This window comes from Pimephales promelas, chromosome 10 (genome assembly GCF_988280905.1).
Source record: "Pimephales promelas chromosome 10, fPimPro1.hap1.1, whole genome shotgun sequence".
NCBI classification, from domain to species: Eukaryota; Metazoa; Chordata; class Actinopteri; order Cypriniformes; family Leuciscidae; genus Pimephales; species Pimephales promelas.
The window spans coordinates 35,024,167-35,045,816 of NC_142778.1; the positions used below are offsets into that span (position 1 = coordinate 35,024,167).

The window sequence follows — 21,650 nt, forward strand, 5'->3', positions numbered from 1 at the left end:
TTACTCTGAAATCACTTACTGCACCTTTAAGGCCTCCCAGTGTATTTTTTCTGGCAAAATCATAGCTCTTTTTTCTCTTTTTTCGTTTTCTCTCTTTTTTCGTCCTCGGCTGATCAACACAAATAATTATTTTGAGGGAGTCATTAAAAGATCTGTATTGAAATGAACAACACCAACTGAACGATTATGTTTTCTTTGCAGCACCATCATTCCTGAGAGACTCGATGCCTTCATTAACAAATATGCTGAGCACACGCACGATAAATGGGCTTTTGAGAAGGTTAGTATCAGCACTTGTGCTTGTTTGTGAAAGCTGAATGCATTGTAGGATTGAGAATAGGCTCTTAACCTTTTGTTTCCATCTTCCAGATCCAAAACAACTGGACATATGGAGAGGTCCTAGACGAGAACGCCAAAACTCACCACATGCTGCGGCCGTACAAGACTTTCTCAGAGAAGGTCTGAATGGCTCTTCTTTGAAACGTATCTTTATTGAAACCCGTCTTTTGTCGGTTGGTTCTCCAAAATCAAGGTCAACCTTTCTTTCGTATTCTCTCTCCAGGATAAGGAGATCTATCGCTGGCCCATTAAAGAGTCCATCAAGGCCATGCTGGCGTGGGAATGGACTCTGGAAAAAGCTAGAGATGGAGATGTTGAGAAAAGTGAGGTGAAGACCACCAGGAAGATCTCCCAGACTGCTCAGGTAACATAGAGATGGAGGAAAGAAGATGGAAATTGCATGTTTGATAAGCCCATTAACCAAACCTATATATCCATCTCCTGCAGGCCACCTATGATCCCAGCCAGGGATACTCTCCCCAGCCAGTAGAGCTGACTGGCATGGCCTTGTCCAGAGAGCTACAGGTATATTATTTATAATCATTCAATACAAGACATTCAGAAACCCTTGTGTGATTGATTCATTCCTCATGTTTCCATCTGTTCAGTCAATGGCAGAACAGATTGCTGAGAATTACCACAACACCTGGGGTCGCAAGAAGAAGATGGAGCTGCAAGCCAAAGGTATGACTGTTTATTTTGTTCACTGTATTACTGCTAAACATAATGTTCATAACATAAACCATTCCAGCCTGTGGACTATCCTTTGTGTTTAGGTGGTGGCACCCATCCTTTGCTGGTACCATATGATACGTTGACGGCCAAAGAGAAGGCAAGAGATAGAGAAAAAGCCCAAGACCTGCTTAAATTCCTCCAGCTCAATGGATATGCTGTCACCAGGTACAACAAAAATGCCTCTCAACAAGAGAGAAATGATGCCGTCCTTGAAAAGGTCTCATTAAAGGGATAGTTCAATTTGAAATTAATTTTTGATATGTGTTATCTTACCTCAAGGGCATCCAAGATGTAAGTGTCTTTGTTTCCGCAGTAGTTTCAGTTTTGATATTTTTACGTCAAACCAATCTTGTCTTTCAGTCATATAATGGAGGTCTATGGTCACCACCTCAAAGAGCATGCACAGAGAAGTCCAAATTAAACATGATTTAATGACTCGTAAATGTAAGTACACATTGATGGCCTAAGACACGAAACGAGCGGTTTGTGTGAGAAAACGAACAGAATTTATATCGTTTTTACCTCATGTAACCACTTCCACAAAGCGCCAGCGGCCTCAGATCACTTGGACGTGGCTGTGATGAAAAACGATATAAATACTGTTTGTTTTCTCACACAAACCGCTCGTTTCGTGTCTTAGGCCATCAATGTGTACTTACATTTACACAGAGTCATTAAATCATGTTTAATTTGGACTTGCATGCTGCATGCTCTTTGAGGTGGTGACCATAGACCTCCATTATATGACTGATAGACACAAACGGTTTGACCTAAAAATATCAAAATTGAAACTACTGTGAAAAACAAAGACACCTACATCTTGGATGCCCTTGAGGTAAGCTAAAACATACCAACAATTCATTTCCAAGTGAACTATCCCTTTAAGCATGCCGAAAGAATTTATTTCACACACAAATATATACAAACCTCTAAACACTAATTATGTGCTGTCCGGCCTAGGAAAATTGTCTTCTCCCTTTATTCAAATATTATGAAAAAATGTGTCAAATATGCAAACATATTGAGTAGTTGTGCTTTGTTTGGATTTCAATTGTTTTATTTGTCATAACACGATGAGAGATGCCAAATTGTGTGGTGTGGACATTATTTTTGCCCAGGCTATCATACAAACAAATGATTTGGCCATAAAAGAGAGCACTAACAGTTATGATGTAGTCAGTGTAAGCTTTTTCCTGTAAGCTTTTTGTTTTTCAAATGAATGTAGTTTGCCAAATAATTTTGTCAGATAAATGTTTTGTTCTTCTCTTTTACATTTCATGGCATGTTGAATTGTCTCTTACAGATGTTATGAGGCGGAACAAATACTATGTATTTGCCGTTTTTCTTCTTTAGGGGTTTGAAGGACATGGAGCAGGAGATTTCCTCCATTGAGAAGCGGTTTGCTTACGGGTTCCTGCAGAAGCTGTTGAAGTGGATGGAGATTGCGCAGGAGTTTATTGCTCATCTCGGTATACATTCATTTCTTCCATCTAAAAAGTCTAGGTGTTAGTTTGCTCCTGATGAAGGTGTTTTTGATGAATGTTTCTCCAGAGGCCGTTGTGAGCAGTGGAAGAGTTGAGAAATCTCCTCACGAACAGGAGATTAAATTCTTTGCCAAGGTGAGACACCTTTGACCCGCAAATGAGTGCATGCTAAATAAAACAGCCTCTCACACTCTCCTCTTTCTCTTCATGTAGATTCTGCTTCCATTGGTAAACCAGTACTTTAAGAATCACTGTCTGTATTTCCTGTCCACTCCTGCTAAAGTCCTGGGCAGTGGTGGTCATGCCTCCAACAAGGAGAAGGAGATGATTGCTAGGTAACTAATGCTACAGATCTTTATATTTCTGTGGTACTCAATCAGAGATCATGAATCGGTGTATCGTGTACACTGGTAAGGACAGTAGTGGCTCACTCATATTGGGACACTGTTTCCTGCAACTTCCTCATTGTACAACATCACTGGTATTAATGAACAACAGGAGAACTGCTGTCTTTCTGCTATTGTTTGATGTTATTTAAAGTACATTATGATCAATATTTTGCTCCAAGACCTCAGATGGATGTGTCAGATATGAGACGTCAAAAATGTGCAATGTTGGGGGTAGTCATCTTTTATGTACCTTAAAGGAGTAGTTCACTTTTGAAAAAACTTTTGCTGATAATTTACTCACCCCCATGTCATCCAAGATGTCCGTGTCTTTCTTTCTTCAGTCGAAAGGAAATTAAGGTTTTTGATGAAAACGTTCCAGCATTTTTCTCCATATAATGGACTTCAGTGGGAACCACAACGGTTCAAGGACCAAAAGACAGTTTCAGTGCAAACTACAACCTGTTGAAAGGGCTTTAAACGATTCCAGACGATGAATAAAGGTCTTCTCAAGTTGGCTCTCCTGTTCAAACTCGTTCATAAAAATGAACGAATCTTTTTCCGAGTCATTTGGTTCATTCAACGAACGAATTGACTCGGAAAAAGATTTGTTCATTTTGATAAATGATTGAACCGTTGAAGTCCATTATATGGAGAAAAATCCTGGAATGTTTTCATCAAAAACCTTAATTTCTTTTCGACTGAAGAAAGAAAGAAATGGACATCTTGGATGACATGGTGGTGAGTAAATTATCAGCAAAAGTCTTTTTCAAAAGTGAACTACTCCTTTCAAGATTTAAATTTGATGACATTTTTTTAATGATGTTAGTTCTAATAGTTTTGACCTGTCACCCTCTCTTCTTCTTGCCTGTGGTTTTCTCTCTGCCCCTTCCTGGAGTATTTTCCCACGGGTCTCCTCATTCTTTTGTTACGTTTATCTTCTATGGATCACGTTATTTTGCTCATCTTAACCTCACCATTTTATTCCTTGTCATGCCATTCTCTCTTTCCCAACCCTCCACCCCTCTTCCTTCCTTCTTTTTCTATCTGTGTATCTTCTATCTCAGTATCTTCTGTAAGTTGGCTGGTCTGGTGAGACACAGGGTTTCCCTCTTTGGTAAGAGTCCTGCATGATGGCCTGATTGCACATTTCATTTTTTTCACTGTCTTTCCCTTTTTCTTTAATCTTTCACTTTATCTGTACATCCGTTCCTAATAGTTCCATTTATTTGCTACGAGTTCTTGTTGGTTTTATCTCTATCCTTTCTTTCTGTCTTTCTTTCTTTCTTTCTCTCTTTCTTTCTCAGAGTGTTTCTCTAATGATTTGCAGTGCTTTGCTTAAGTTTGTGCGTCGTTTGCAGTGTTGGCTCGGTATTTTGGAAGAATATCTGCTTTGGCTTTTATTAAACCTCTTCATTCTACTGTATATCAGTGTCATATATCTCAGTCCATATGTTGTAGCCAGGCGAACTGTAGGTGAAAGTTGAAGGCCTAAGTCATGGTCTAAATGTTTGTGTGTGCAGGCACTGATGCCGCCGCCGTGGTCAACTGTCTTCATATTCTTTCCCGCTCGCTGGATGCCAGGTATGTTTGTTGACCACATCATTCCCAAAAAGTCCTAAAAGGGTTCAACTATTTATGTTGTTCCAAACACATAAGAGTTTGTTCATCTTTTGAGCAAAAATGAAGATATTTTTTTTTAAAAAAACATATGAATCAAGCAGTTTAAGTCGTCTGAAGAGGCACAATCGCTTTATATGATGAACATATTTCTTTAGGCTTTTATTCACACACAATCTGTTTGACAGAGAAGAACCAATGAGGTATATTCTCATGTTACGCAGCATGTTTGAGCTTCTGCTAGAACCAATGAGGTTCATTCTCGTTCATCAAGCAAGTACGGTTGAGCTTACGTTTTACAGTGCATGGATCAATGTTTATATTTGAATAAAAGCTTAAATTATGGGTTTGGAATGACATGAGGGTGAGTAATTGAGGATTGATCTATCCCTTTAATTAATGTTTATGTATTAAAAGTCATACTTATCTTTTGTCTTTCTTTCTCTTCCAGGACTGTGATGAAATCTGGGCCTGAGATTGTGAAGGCTGGTCTGCGCTCTTTCTTTGAGAGCGCTGCCGATGATATTGAGAAGATGGTTGAGAACCTCAAATTGGGGAAGGTGTCTACCAAAAACCAGGTCAGATGTAAATATGTTCCTGTTCTCTGAGATGTTCCTTTGTTCTTTGTCCAAATTTCTAAATTAAGCCCCTTTCTCCCCCTCCCTCGGTCTCTCTAACAGGTGAAAGGTGTATCTCAGAACATCAGCTACACCACCACTGCTCTTCTGCCGGTGCTCACGTCTCTGTTCGACCACATCGCCCAGCACCAGTTTGGAGATGATGTCATTTGTGAGATATTTTCATAGGTTTTCATTTAACGTGACGAAATTTAACCTACATAACAGAGTACATTTAATTAAAATATAAATAGATTAATGAAGGGAATATATAATTAAATGGTGACAGGAATTAAATTGAAAAGTCTGTTGATATTTTATGCAACTTTACACGACAATTCAATCGAAAGAATCGTTTCACTACCAAAACACACGCCAGAATCGACACAGACAATTATTCTTGTTAAAATGATGCATGCAAGAAGCTTGTGATCCAAGTTTTCTGTGTGCAGATTTTTTCAGCGAAAAAGAGAAAATATTATAAAGGAGAGAATGGTTGCTTGCTGGTGTTCTGTTGCAGGTCCATGACTCCTCCCCCTGAACTCTCTCATTGGCTGTAGTTTGTCGCCGATGTAATTTCGAATTAAAACTCAAATTGGTGCTAAAATGTTCAGTGTATACCCGGCATCATTTAATATGACAAAAAACTGTATTGCAAAAACATTAAAAAAAGTCAAATAACAATTATGAAAATGGCATAAATAAGTGTGATTTAATCTTAAACTATTTTTAAAAATTTTTTTTTTAATTTAAACTAAACTAATATCGATAAACAGCATAAGTAAGTTTTACTATTTTATGTAAAACCTAAAAATAGTGACATTTTAATAGTGTAAAAGTATAAAATATATATTAATTCAAAAGGTGGAAACTGCGTAAATTAATATTATTTATTTTTTTCTGAAAACTCAACAAAATATAACGTTATAACAAAAATAACAATCAAGAGTTGTGTAAAATAAGAATATATATGCGAATAGTTGTGATATTGTATTTGTATCTGTTATAAAAGTCTTAATTGTGAGATTTAAAAATAAACTCACAATTTAAAAAATATTTATGCGTTTTTTTTTTGTTTTTTTTAAAGTATTGTTTCAAGAACCGTTGAGGCACCAGAACCGTTTTTACAGAGTAGGTACTGGTATCGGATAAAACTCAACCCTAATCTGAGGGTATGTTGATACGACAACAAAGTACTAAAAACAGAAAAGGGTTTCTTTCGTGTTTATACACGTTCACAGACGACAACAGTATCAAAATGATCCATATTTATTCGGGTAATTGACTAAAAACACTGCCAGGCCAGTAGATGGTGATGTCACTTTGTAAAGAAACATTACACGCCTATAGACTGAACACGTAATACACATGTGCATGACATTTTCACAAATTCGTGGTTTAGAATTTTATATGGAGATGATTTTTATTTAATTTATTTATTTCGAGCAATATATAATCACACATGACAAGGCAATATGAAGCATTTTAATTAAAGGAGTAGTTCACTTTTGAAAAAACTTTTGCTGATAATTTACTCATCCCCATGTCATCCAAGATGTCCATGTCTTTCTTTCTTCAGTCGAAAAGAAATTAAGGTTTTTGATGAAAACAAGACCCTTATTCATCGTCTGGTGTCGTTTAAAGACATTTGAAGCTGCATCTGAAACTGTTATTAACTGTCTTCTGGACCTTGGACCGTCTGGTTCCCATTAAAGTCCATTATATGGAGAAAAATCCTGGAATGTTTTCATCAAAAACCTGAATTTCTTTTCGACTGAGGAAAGAAAGACATGGGGGTGAGTAAATTATCAGAAAAAGTTTTTTCAAAAGTGAACTACTCCTTTAATCTGTACAAGCTTTTAAATTAATCATACTTTCATCAACTTTAACAAATAATTCCATCTATAGCTCGAAACGGAGTGGGTAGAAGTCAAAATACGGTATAATTTTCAAAAGAAGTCAAAAAATGTTATAATTTTCTAAATGATTACTTTGAACCTGATTTCAAAAGCTTTTGTCATGTAAGTGGACGGCCAAAACGCATCAAAAGTTTAAAATCCCCTCATTTTTTGTCTGTTTTCCTTCATCACTCAGTGGATGACTTGCAGATATCCTGTTATCGTATCATGTGCAGTATCTATTCCCTGGGCACTGTAAAGACCCCTCATGCTGAGAAGTAAGGAAACAGCGTCACGAATGTGCACTTGTCTCTAAATGAACCGTTTTACAGGATGGCGTGTGTTAACGAATGTTATGGTGCGATCCCACACAGCCAAAGACCAGCTCTAGGGGAGTGTCTGGCTCATCTGGCTGCTGCCATGCCTGTCGCCTTCCTGGAGCCCAACCTCAACGAGTTCAACGCATACTCTGTGTACACTACCAAAACCCCACGAGAGAGAACGAGTCAGTAGCTCACTCTGAACGTACACCATCAATGGTTGTTGTGATCAACTAACGCTTCCTCAACTCCCTTATCCGTATTTTAGTTCTGGGTCTGCCCAGTCAAGTGCAGGAACTGTGTCTGGACATCCCTGAACTGGACGTGTTGATGAAAGAGATCGGGGATCTGGCAGAGTCCGGGGCCCGTTACACAGAGATGCCCCACGTGATCGAGATCACCCTGCCCATGCTGTGCAACTATCTTCCCCGCTGGTGGGAACGAGGCCTGGAGAACTTCCCCGAGCAGGAAGGCAATCTGTGCACTGACGTCACCTCCGAACAACTCAATCAGCTCCTGGGTAGCATCATGAAGATCGTCGTCAACAACCTGGGCATTGATGAAGCTTCCTGGATGAAGAGATTGGCAGGTGAGAAAGAAATGCAATAAATGTAATTCTATTTATTTATTTAACAGGGACCATACAGTCAAACAGAGCCTGTAACTGATGCGCAGCATATAGAGTTTATAGCTAATGCTAATTTACAACTCCTGTCCCTGGTTGGGCATTTCTAAATACATTATAAAAAAAAAAAATACATACAAATATAAAACAATCCCATTTCTTCAAACACACACACACACACACACACACAACCAGAAAAGTAACAATTGTTAAAAATGGTTACAGTTTTGGTTTGCCTTTAGCCACAATTTAATCCTTGAAGTGAACTTTTTCAAGTCAGATATGACCTTAATGTATATATATATCGATCTAATCTATCGGCTGTCTGATATTCATTTTAATTTGTTTGACTTTTTGATTTTAATGTGCTGTATTTTTCAGTTGTACCTTTTAATATGTTTGATTTGAACCTTTATATTTATCTGTATATTCCTGTTGAAACATATGGGTCTTATGGGCATGAAATCCCATAGGTTTGTATTAGTTAACTCTACTACTCTACTAACAATCGAGATATAGGTGCAACGTCACTTACAGTCAACTGAATGTGTTAAAGGGACCATCCAAATAAAGTGAAGCCAACATCTCGTCGTTGTATAACATCGTTAACTAGCAGAGCATTCATTTCAGCACACATTTCAGACCAAAACTGGCGCCCATGGATCCACCAATACGCTTTTTCAAACGAGATGTAAACAGCTGTTCCTCCACAGTGTTTGCCCAGCCCATCGTGAGCAGAGCGAAGCCGGAGATGCTCAAGTCCCACTTCATCCCCACCATGGAGAAGCTGAAGAAACGCTGTGGGAAGGTGGTGGCCGAGGAGGAGCAGCTGCGCATGGAGGGAAAGACGGAGGTGGACAGCGAAGAGGGAACCATTCGTGACGAGTTCGCTGTGCTCTGCAGGGATCTGTATGCTCTTTACCCGCTACTCATCCGATACGTGGACAACAACAGGTACCGCTCATCCGCATCCTTTATTTCTATTAGATCTCCAACAGATGTACCTTTGAAGCCTTTGAAGGAGTAAGATTGTCTTCTCTGATTTGGTTCTTTGTGTCATTTAAAGGGCGAGGTGGTTGACCTGTCCTGACCCTGATGCGGAGGACCTCTTCAGGATGGTTGGAGAAGTCTTCATTTTCTGGTCCAAATCTCACGTATGTCTGTTTCCTTATAATCAAAAGAAGTTAATCATATCTTATTACCGTAAAACTTCAAATTATAGCCAAATCCTAAATAGACACTTGTCTCTTTTACACGCCTGGTGTGGCTGCAGTTTGGGTAAATAAGGTCTGTTTTTTAGTTTCGGGTTGTTAATCTTCTAAAACGATCAGTTTGTTTGCTTTTTGGTGGCCGCCAAAGCGAATTTTTGTCCAACCCTGATCAAACACACCTGAGCAAACTAATCAAGGTCTTCGGGATCAGTAAGGTAGATGTGTTTGATCAGGGTTGGGGCTTATTTTTATCGGTTTGATAGGAACATCATGCAATTTTTTGATTTAGATTTATCGGCTGATATATCGGTTATCGGCTTTCAAATATAAAGAATTATCGGTTATCTGTATCGGCCCATCACTACTTTGGGGGCATTAACGCGATAAACTTTTTTATGCGTTTTGAGATGGTCCTCACTGCAGAACATGAAATCCACAGGGAGGAGTCGGATCCAGATCCAACTCCTCCCACCTTACATATGCCTAAACCTACCCTTCTCCACCCCCTGATCCCTAAACCCACCCCTAATCCTACCCAGCTCCACCCCCTGATCCCTAAACCCACTCCTAATCCTACCCAGCTCCACCCGCTGATCCCTAATCCCACCCCTAAACCTACCCAGCTCCACCCCCTGATCCCTAGCTCCACCCCCTGATCCCTAACTCCACCCCTAATCCTACCCTGCTCCACCCCCTGATCCCTAACTCCACCCCTAATCCTACCCTGCTCCACCCCCTGATCCCTAACTCCACCCCTAATCCTACCCTGCTCCACCCCCTGATCCCTAACTCCACCCCTAATCCTACCCTGCTCCACCCCCTGATCCCTAACTCCACCCCTAATCCTACCCATCTCCACCCCCTGATCCCTAAACCCACCCAACTCCACCCCTCAGATCTAGATCCGACTCCGCCCCCTGGATCTGGATCTTGTGTACTGCAATGAGGTGCTAGTGTGCGTTTTGGCCGTTTGAAAAACTATACTGTTATCGTCTCTGTGTAAACTACAAAACCTAGAATTTGTGAAAATGGGGATGTCAGTCACATGCGTATTGTGTGTCCAACATTGTTTGTATTCACCGCTGAAAATTTGGTCCATATATTAAAGCTGATAAACAATGGATTATTATGAGACACTTCAGATGGCCATGATGGTTATATATCAATATATATCGGTTATCGGATTTCAAATAATTATCGGTTATCTGTATCGGCCAAAATTTTTATATCTGTGCATCCCTACTTTGGGGGGCGATATACTTTTTATGCGTTTTGGTCGTTTAAAAACGCACAAACGCTAGTTTCTTTGAAAACGATACTGTTATCGTCTCCGTGTAAAGACGAAAATGCCGATGCGTATTGTGTGTTCAGCATTGTTTGTATTCACCGCTCTGTAGAAGATTTGTGTATGTGTGCAGGCATGTCTTGTTTCTTTAAGTAACATCGCCATCTACTGGCCTGGCAGCATAACAGCACTTTTAGTCTTTTTTGTGGATCCGCGTGAATGGGGATAGTTTTGACAACGTTGTACACGAAACTTTTCAAAAACGCGAAGGAAATCCTTACCATTTTCAGTCATGTAAAACATAACCTTAGCCTCCTTTCATGTTGTCTCCTTCAATATATCTTCTCTTCTCACGTCTCTGATCTCCTTCCGCCTCTTGTCTCTTTTTCTTTTGATATTCAACATAATTCTCTCTTAATGACTATTTAATTTTACTCTGCAGAATTTCAAGCGTGAGGAACAGAACTTTGTTGTGATGAATGAGATCAACAACATGTCCTTCCTCACTGCTGACAGCAAAAGCAAGATGAGCAAGGTGAGTCTTACTGCCACTAACATTTGAGTCTAAAAGTAAAAGATGTCCTCTTTTATTTACCATCTCCATCATATCAAATAGTCTTTTAATGATTGATTTTGTTTAAAATGAATTGAAAGTTGTTCTTCAGACGACCGATGACCTCGTGTCCTGTTGAGGACGGACACTGTTTTTGCTCTCACAGTGGGTTTATACAGTAGATCCTGTCTGTGAGGGTGTAAGTTTTAACAGTGCTGTCTCTCTTTGTGTCCTGTCTCGGTGTGGATTCGGGGTCTGTAGGCCGGAGACGGAGAGGTCAGACCATGTTTCTGCACGAAAAAAAAGAGCTGTGCTGATCGCATGGCGATCTCCCACACACACTGGCAAACACTCACACACACAAACCAACCAGAAGTCCAAACCCTCATTCACTGCCAGTGTGTGTGAGGTGTGTTTGCCCTCAGCCATAGAGTTTAGTCTCAGGAACATGGCACTCTCTTCAGCTGGATCTTTAACTCCCGCTGGATCTGAGTCCCATTGTCCTGACAGTGATTTTGATTGATGTGCCTCTGATGGTTTTTGACTGCTGCAAGTTCTTGCAGACTTGTCTGGTTTCCTTTCTTTCTCTTCTGATTTCCATGTTTGATCTTTTCCCCTCCACAAGCTCTGGTGGTGATGTTCCCTCACTAGGAGCAAAAATACACTTAATCTTCACCAATCTCAAGGAAATGTATGAGAACATTGGTAATGTAGAGAGGGAACTTGGCTTTTCCTATCAGGGAACAGTTCTCATTACATCTCTCATCTAATATTTCCCTCCCTTTGTTTAATTCAATGTATCCAGTACTCTCTGTACTTTCATTTGATTAGTGTGTCCATTCTGTCGACATGTTCCCCAAACCCGACTCACTTGCTCACTTCCCTTAAAAGTTTGTCTCTGTTAGGTGTTAGCTAGCTCAAGGATGTTATTGCACCTCCTCCTCTGTGCTGTGAGGCGGCCATTACTGTAGCAGCATCTGTTATCTCCTCCCCATGGGTTCCCTTTGCCTAACACACTCATTATCTCTACTGATATCTTGTGCCCTCATATCTCTCTCATTTCCTTGATTTCTTCTCTTGGATTGTCTCATCTAGGGCCTGATGATTAATAAGACTACAATCGAAATCGCCATGTGGATTTGTGCGATTATCAATCACAAAGGATTATGCAAGCTTGTTTCCGCCACAGAATGAAAGATAAAAAAAGTAATTGCGACTTTTTATCTCGCAATTCTGACTTTATTTCTCAGGATTGCGAGATGTAAAGTCAGAATTACGAGATATAAAGTCAGAATTGTGTGATATAAAGTTGCAATTGCATGATATAAAGTCAGAATTGTGAGATTTAAACTATTCTGAAGAATAAGCCTGATAACTCGCAATTGCGAGTTTATATCTCACAATTCTGAGAAAAGATGTCAGAATTTCGACATATAAACTTACAAACCATATAAAAAGTCAGAATTGTGGGATAAAAAGTCACACTTCTGTCTTTTTTCTCAGAATTGCGACTATATCTCGCAATTCTGACTTTATATCATGCAATTCTGACTTTATCTCGCAATTTTGACTTTATATCTCGCAATTCTGACTTTATATCTCGCAATTCTGACTTTATAACACGCAATTGCGACTTTATATCTCGCAATTCTGACTTTATATCTCACAATTCTGACTTTATATCTCGCAATTCTGACTTTATATCTCGCAATTCTGACTTTATATCTCGCAATTCTGACTTTATATCACGCAATTCTGACTTTATATCTCGCAATTCTGACTTTATATCTCGCAATTCTGACTTTATATCTCGCAATTCTGACTTTATATCACGCAATTCTGACTTTATATCTCGCAATTCTGACTTTATATCTCGCAATTCTGACTTTATATCTCACAATTCTGACTTTATATCACGCAATTCTGACTTTATATCTCGCAATTCTGACTTTATATCTCACAATTCTGACTTTATATCACGCAATTCTGACTTTATATCTCACAATTCTGACTTTATATCTCACAATTCTGACTTTATATCTCACAATTCTGACTTTATATCACGCAATTCTGACTTTATATCTCGCAATTTTGACTTTATATCACACAATTCTGACTTTATATCTCACAATTCTGACTTTATATCACGCAATTCTGACTTTATATCTCACAATTCTGACTTTATATCTCGCAATTCTGACTTTATATCACGCAATTCTGACTTTATATCTCGCAATTCTGACTTTATATCTCGCAATTCTGACTTTATATCTCACAATTCTGACTTTATATCTCGCAATTCTGACTTTATATCTCGCAATTCTGACTTTATATCTCGCAATTCTGACTTTATATCTCGCAATTCTGACTTTATATCTCGCAATTCTGACTTTATATCTCGCAATTCTGACTTTATATCACGCAATTCTGACTTTATATCTCGCAATTCTGACTTTATATCTCGCAATTCTGACTTTATATCTCACAATTCTGACTTTATATCACGCAATTCTGACTTTATATCTCGCAATTCTGACTTTATATCTCACAATTCTGACTTTATATCACGCAATTCTGACTTTATATCTCACAATTCTGACTTTATATCTCGCAATTCTGACTTTATATCTCACAATTCTGACTTTATATCACGCAATTCTGACTTTATATCTCGCAATTTTGACTTTATATCACACAATTCTGACTTTATATCTCACAATTCTGACTTTATATCACGCAATTCTGACTTTATATCTCACAATTCTGACTTTATATCTCGCAATTCTGACTTTATATCACGCAATTCTGACTTTATATCTCGCAATTCTGACTTTATATCTCGCAATTCTGACTTTATATCTCGCAATTCTGACTTTATATCACACAATTCTGACTTTATATCACGCAATTCTGACTTTATATCTCGCAATTTTGACTTTATATCACACAATTCTGACTTTATATCTCACAATTCTGACTTTATATCTCACAATTCTGACTTTATATCTCACAATTCTGACTTTATATCTCGCAATTCTGACTTTATATCTCGCAATTCTGACTTTATATCACGCAATTCTGACTTTATATCTCGCAATTCTGACTTTATATCTCGCAATTCTGACTTTATATCTCGCAATTCTGACTTTATATCTCGCAATTCTGACTTTATATCTCGCAATTCTGACTTTATATCTCGCAATTCTGACTTTATATCTCGCAATTCTGACTTTATATCTCGCAATTCTGACTTTATATCTCGCAATTCTGACTTTATATCTCGCAATTCTGACTTTATATCTCACAATTCTGACTTTATATCACGCAATTCTGACTTTATATCTCGCAATTCTGACTTTATATCTCGCAATTCTGACTTTATATCTCGCAATTCTGACTTTATATCACGCAATTCTGACTTTATATCTCGCAATTCTGACTTTATATCTCGCAATTCTGACTTTATATCACGCAATTCTGACTTTATATCTCGCAATTCTGACTTTATATCTCGCAATTCTGACTTTATATCTCGCAATTCTGACTTTATATCTCGCAATTCTGACTTTATATCACGCAATTCTGACTTTATATCTCGCAATTCTGACTTTATATCTCGCAATTCTGACTTTATATCACGCAATTCTGACTTTATATCTCGCAATTCTGACTTTATATCTCGCAATTCTGACTTTATATCTCGCAATTCACCCTAATCTCGCAATTCTGACTTTATATCTCGCAATTCTGACTTTATATCTCGCAATTCTGACTTTATATCTCACAATTCTGACTTTATAACACGCAATTGTGTGATAAAAAGTCGCAATTTTTTTCTTTTTTTTTTATTCAGTGGCGGAAACAAGCTTCCATAAAGGCTGCTAGTTATTAAACATTAAATAAACAAGTTTGCATTACTTACTATAACATTTTTTTGAAACACGTGGCAAACACTTCACCGGATTTTTTAATAAGCGTTTATATTCACCCTAATTTTAAACTTTTGAAGTGGTTTAAAGTGTGAAAATGAAGAAAAAACACAAATATTAGTACTGTAATAAAATAAAAAATAAAATGATTGTTAATATTATTATTATTTTTTCTTGAATACTTATTTTTAACTTTAAAGTATAATATTCCTATTACAACCTTTCTTCATATTTTGTTTAATCTTTTAGTTTCAAAATGGTAATAATAATGATTAATCTATAAAATGACACTAACAATACTATAATCAAATAATAAATAGTATAATATCCTATTACAATTAGAACTGCAGTACCCAGTTCAACCACTAGCTTTCAATATTACATACTGCACCTTTAAAATTGAATTTAATTTTTTTTCTCATCTCGTCTCTTGTCTCGCCGTATCTCTTAGTCTTGCCTTTCGTCTCATCTCGCACTGAAAGGCCAGAGGGAGCTCGTGTTGTAGAAGGCAACAGTCATTAATGGCGTCTTACAGGCACAGATTCAGAGAGTGTGTGTGAGGGATGAAGTGGCCCCAAAGCCTAGTGATGTTTTTAAGTGTGCTGTGCTGGAGGGTGGGCAAACTTACACTACTAACAACAAGACTGCTGTATGTTTAGCACTAACATTTCCTAATAAACTGACTGATAGAGTATAACATGCCCTTGAATCATGATTGTTATATTCCCTCTATGCTAGTTTGGTAAATTTCCCCAATTAACAATGTAAAAGCTATAGCTAATTATAATCTATTCAGAAAACAAGACACTTACAGAAGGGAGATGTTTACAGAGAATTGTTTCTATATTCACATTATTCACTTAGAAAGACTTTTTAGTCTTTTTTGAAACAAACCCATTTTCATTTCCCAAAACAGTTTCTAGGTAAGAGCATCGTTGTGCCAGTCTAACTCTGCAGGATTTTTCTAGGGTGGAGGCTCAGATGTTGAGCGGACCAAGAAGAAGCGTCGCGGGGACCGTTATTCCGTTCAGACCTCGCTGATCGTAGCGGCACTGAAGAAACTGCTCCCCATCGGCCTCAACATGTGCTCGCCTGCAGACCAAGAGCTCATCAATCTGGCCAAGATCCGCTACTCTCTGGTACTTAGCCATATGTTAAAGCCAGATAGAATGATTAGGATGGTTGATTTACCACCATCTTTTATTCTATAAAAGTTTGGGGGCGGTTCGTTTTTGTGATGGTTTCGAAATAAGTCTCTTCTGCGCACCAAGGCCGCATTTATTCAATCAAAAACATGGTAAAATATATTTACATTTTTCTATTGTAATATACTTTAAAATGCAATTTATTCCTGTGATGCAAAGTCTTCAGTGTCACATGATCCTTTAGAAATCACCCAATTATGATGTTTTGCTGTTCAAGAAACTTTGATTATTATGTTGAAAACTGTTGTACTGTTGTGTTAAAGGAGTTGTTCACTTTAAAAAAAAAAAATTTCTGATAATTTACTCAACCCCATGTCATCCAAGATGTCCATGTCTTTCTTTCTTCAGTCGAAAAGAAATTTAGGTTTTTGATGAAAACATTCCAGGATTTTTGTCCATATTATGCACTTCATTGGGAACCAAATGGTTCAAAGTCAAAAAGACAGTTTCAGTGCAAACTGCAAACTGTTCAAAGGGCTTTAAATGATCCCAGACAATGAATAAGGGTCTTCTCAAGCGAAATGATCGCTCATTTAAAAAAAAAAAAAAACGTTTTATAAGCTCAAATGCTCGCCTTGCTCTGTTCTGTGTAACTCTCCTGTTCGAATTCGTTCATCAAAATTAATGAACCTTTTTCCAAGTCAATTTGTTCATTTCGTTCGTTGAATGAACCAAATGACTCGAAAAAAGATTTGTTCATTTTGATAAATGAGTTTGAACAGGAGAGTCACGAACCTGTAAGTCACCGAGTCACAGAACAGAGCGAGGCGAGTTATAAAGTTATAAAAAGTTATTAACTTAAACTTTGTTATTTATTTTTTTAAATGAGTGATCGTTTCACTTGATAAGACCCTTATTCATTGTCTGGGATCATTTAAAGCCCTTTGAACAGTTTGCAATTTGCACTGAAACTGTCTTTTGGATCTTGAACCGTTTGGTTCCCAATGAAGTGCATTATATGGAGAAAATCCTGGAATGTTTTCATCAAAAAAGAAAGACATGGACATCTTGGATGACATGGGGGTGAGTAAATTATCAGCAAAAGTTTTATAAGGATAAACATCAAACTGCTATTTTAATTATTTTAAATAAACAATATAAAATTGCATAAATCATTCTTGAACTGAGCAAAGTGATTAAAGGTTATATTAAAAACATACATTATAAAATTAGACGCTAAATCCACTATTGTTGTGGTCTATGAAGTATTTAATGCAATTGCATCAGATGTAACAGTAATTAAATTACAGAAAAGTTAAGAGTAATCCATAACTTTACCTTTTCAAGGGAACAGTAATGAAATTGCAATAATGCTTTACACCAAGTACTATTAAATAATAATAATTTTGTTGACTTTTTGGTGATTTGAATGTTACAGAAAGACACAGATGAGGAAGTGAGGGAGTTTCTGCAGAATAACCTGCATCTACAGGGCAAGGTAAGTACAGACACAGTCAAGCGATGAAAACATCTTCAGTATAATCAAAATCCCCATCAGGCAAGTCATTTCACTCTGCGGCCATCATCTGCAGCTATTTCATTAATGCAAGTACAGCTCCTATCTCTTTGAATGGGGAAACATAAAATTGCTAAATCTGTTCACCAAGCTTACGATTGAATTTAATATTTGAAATGAACAGTGAAATCTGACAACAGCGATCTCATACATTTTGTTTATGAGAGAAAAAAAGCATTTTTCACGCTAGACCAGCCAATACACACATGCAGTCATTAGCGTGCGTCTTAGAACACTGATTGCCGATTGGCTCTTTCATTATAATGTGGGATTTATTCCGTCATATTGCGTGGAAGTGCACCTAAAGTCTAAAGTCTTCTAGTCTAAAGTCTTGGTATAATATAAGTGTCTGCATGTATACATCTCTGTAGGTTGACGACCCGTCCATGCGCTGGCAGATGGCTCTGTATAAAGAGACCTCGGGTCAAGCTGAAGACGCTGATGCACCGGAGAAGGTTGTGAAGAGAGTTCAGGAAGTTTCGGCTGTTCTCTACTACATTGAGCTGGTGAGGCCTGTTTGCACATAAACATACAGTTACACACTATTTTTACTTAGCATTAAAGGAGTAGTTCACTTTAAAAAAAAAAAAAAAAATTCTGATAATTTACTCACCCCCATGTCATCCAAGATGTCCATGTCTTTCTTTCTTCAGTCGAAAAGAAATTAAGGTTTTTGATGAAAACATTCCAGGATTTTTCTCCATATAATGGACTTCAATGGGAACCAAACGGTTCAAGGTCCAAATGAGAGTTTCAGTGCAGCTTCAAAGTTCTTTAAACGACACCAGACGATGAATAAGGGTCTTATCTAGCGAAACGATCGCTCATTTATAAAATAAATAAAAAAACTGTTAGTTTTATAAGCACAAATGCTTGCCTTGCTCTGTTCTATGATGCGCGATCATAACTCTCCTGTTCATCAAAATGAACTAATCTTTTTTCGATTCTTTTGGTTCCTTAAACAAATGAAAAGCACCGAATGACTCAAAAAAAGATTTGTTCATTTTGATGAACGAGTTCAAACAGGAAAGTCACGAAAACGCGCATCACAGAACAGAGCAAAGCGAGCATTTGAGCTTATAAACCTTAAACATTTGTATTTATTTTTGAAATGACCGATCATTTCGCTAGATAAGACCCTTATTTATCGTCTGGAATCGTTTAAAGCCCTTTGAAGCTGCACTGAAACTCTCATTCTGACCTTGAACCGTTTGGTTCCCATTGAAGTCCATTATATGGAGAAAAATCCTGGAATGTTTTCATCAAAAACCTTCATTTGTTTTCGACTAAATTATCAGCAAAAGTTTTTAAAAGTGAACTACTCCTTTAAGCCATTTGTTCATCCTCTTTATCTTCCATCAGATTGAACATGCATTCAAGTGCAAGAAGACAGTTTGGCACAAGCTTCTGTCCAAACAGCGTCGCAAGGCAGTGGTGGCCTGCTTCAGAATGACACCGCTGTACAACCTCCCCAAGTATGAAGACATACATAACCTTACTTTAATGATGTCCAGGAGTAAATTTGGCTGCATAGATTTGTGATTTTCCTTTCAGGCACCGGGCGTCCAACTTGTTCCTTGACGGTTACAAGCGCAACTGGATTGAAAATGAAGGCTACTCGTTTGAAGACAAGATGATAGATGACTTATCCGTAAGTTGGTATATCTGCGCCCTGTTTAGATCCTGTTGAGTGCAGTTTGTTCATAGCGTTGGTTTGTGCAGAAAGCACTGGAGCAGGAAGAGGAAGAAGAGGAAGAAACCGAATCAAAGCCAGACCCCCTTCATCAGCTCATCCTCCACTTCAGCCGCACCGCTCTCACCGAGAAAGCGTAAGTCTCTCCGTCGTTTGGTGAACGGGATGTCTTGACACAGTGTTTCTTGTCAAGTCAGCTCACATTCATATAGATATACAACACAGATCGTTCCAAGGCAGCTTTGCAGAAATAAACAAGAATAAATAAATGAATTACAGCTTCAGTTATTAAAGGAGTAGTTCACTTTTGAAAAAAAACCTCTGCTGATATTTTACTCACCCCCATGTCAGCCAAGATGTCCATGTCTTTCTTTCTTCAGTCGAAAAGAAATTAAGGATTTTTCTCCATATAATGGACTTCATTGGGAACCAAACGGTTCAAGGTCCAAATGAGAGTTTCAGTGCAGCTTCAAAGGGCTTTAAACGATTCCAGACGATGAATAAGGGTCTTATCTAGCGAAGCGGTCGCTCATTTAATAAATAAATAACAAAGTTTAAGTTTTACAAGCTCAAATGCTCGCCTTGCTCTGTTCTGTGACGCACGTTCGTGACTCTCCTGTTCATCGAAATGAGTCAATTCGTTCGTTTTGTTCGTTGAATGAACCAAATGACTCGGAAAAAGATTAGTTCATTTTGATGAACCGGAGAGTCACGAACGTGCGTCACAGAACAGAGCAAGGTGAGCATTTGTGCTTATAAAACTTTTAACTTTTTCATTTATTTTTTAAATGACCGATCGTTTCGCTTGATTTGTTTTGATCGTCTGGTGTCGTTTAAAGCCCTTTGAAGCTGCACTGAAACTCTCATTTGGACCTTGAACCGTTTGGACCCCATTGAAGTCCATTATATGGAGAAAATCCTGGAATGTTTTCATCAAAAACTCAAATGAAGAACGAATGCAGTGGGCATCTTGGATGACATGGGGGTGTGTAAATTATCAGCAAAAGTTTTTTTCAAAAGTGAACTACTCCTTTAACTTAGGTACTCCTCTCAATAAAATATAGTGACTCAAAATGTGCTCAGAGGTGGAATAAGTTCAGCCGCAAAAATAACCCTGTCCACACCTTTTCAGCGCAGATTTTTCACTCTGTCTTTAGTAAATCCCGACAGTAGTTTTATTACGCCAAAAGAGGGTTTGCGCTGACACAAGCTGTTAGTAAATCTCTCCCTAAGTCCTTACTCTGATTATTGTACAAAAATCTCATTGTTGCTGCATCAATTCAGAGGACAGGGGACAGTAGTTTTATTTTCTGTGTTCTTCATTGCAATAAAATCGTCACATTTGTTTCCTCCCTACTGCAGAAAACTTGAAGTGGATCATCTATACATGTCATATGCTGATATCATGGCAAAAGTAAGCGGTAAACGTTTCGTTTTGTTTGTAGGCTTTCATAGAGTGCAAGCTAACCTCACATATCTCTCCCTGCAGAGCTGCCACATTGGTGAGGAGGACGAAGGGGGAGAGGAGGGGGGCGAGGAGCCAGCCTTTGAGGTGCGACAGGCAGAGATGGTATGGGGGGGCCTGGGGCTGGGGCCATGGGAGTCAGCCGGAGCCAACAGCTACAGCTACAGCTCCTGTCACGCACTGAGTGAACACGTCCAGAACCACTGCACCCCGCACACTCTCTCTCTTTCTATACCTGTTGTTAACTGATCTGTGCACTCCTTTGCTGGATCTGAGTCTTTGTCTCTTTAACAGTTGATGTTCGTGTTTATTGCATGAGTGCAGAGAGATGGGTGCACACAAGACATCAGTTTTGACCAATAGGCTTTATGCACAACTTACTTCCGCATTCTGTTAAACAGGTCTCATCGCTTCCGGTCCAGGTCTTTTGTATGTGCTTCATGACATTTTTTTTTGCGGTTTTACTCAAGACAACTTAAAAGGAGCGAGCAAAGATTAGCATAACCAATGTCCCTCACATGTGCAGATTGATATTTAAACGTTTTATATTTGAAGAGTTCAGATGCAAAAGCCTCTAAGTGCCATTTGAAATTTTCTTCTAGAATGATCATTTTTATCAAGCTTGTATATTTAAGTTCAGTGACTTCACTTAAATGGCGATGATGATTACCTATTAATTGTTATTTAAGTGAAATTACTGAACTTTAATGATGATTTTTATCAAACTTGTATATTTAAGAAGAAAATTTCAAATGGCATTTAGAGGCTT

The 21,650-nt window shown here is 38.1% G+C and overlaps 1 protein-coding gene across 1 annotated transcript in view; it reads left to right on the forward strand.

The window, feature by feature from the left end:
- Positions 1-21,650, forward strand: part of ryr1b (ryanodine receptor 1b (skeletal)) — a 126,852-nt gene that overhangs the window by 64,090 nt on the left and 41,112 nt on the right. The window contains 27 exon segments of the mRNA XM_089116626.1: positions 202-280; positions 370-459; positions 563-703; positions 787-864; positions 948-1,023; positions 1,116-1,239; positions 2,428-2,543; positions 2,626-2,693; positions 2,772-2,893; positions 4,012-4,061; positions 4,468-4,528; positions 5,016-5,142; positions 5,245-5,353; positions 7,276-7,357; positions 7,454-7,584; positions 7,668-7,988; positions 8,738-8,978; positions 9,091-9,178; positions 10,963-11,055; positions 15,971-16,141; positions 17,586-17,645; positions 18,095-18,229; positions 19,086-19,198; positions 19,278-19,374; positions 19,446-19,552; positions 20,779-20,830; positions 20,906-20,968. Coding sequence (XP_088972752.1) covers positions 202-280; positions 370-459; positions 563-703; positions 787-864; positions 948-1,023; positions 1,116-1,239; positions 2,428-2,543; positions 2,626-2,693; positions 2,772-2,893; positions 4,012-4,061; positions 4,468-4,528; positions 5,016-5,142; positions 5,245-5,353; positions 7,276-7,357; positions 7,454-7,584; positions 7,668-7,988; positions 8,738-8,978; positions 9,091-9,178; positions 10,963-11,055; positions 15,971-16,141; positions 17,586-17,645; positions 18,095-18,229; positions 19,086-19,198; positions 19,278-19,374; positions 19,446-19,552; positions 20,779-20,830; positions 20,906-20,968 — 2,995 coding nt within the window.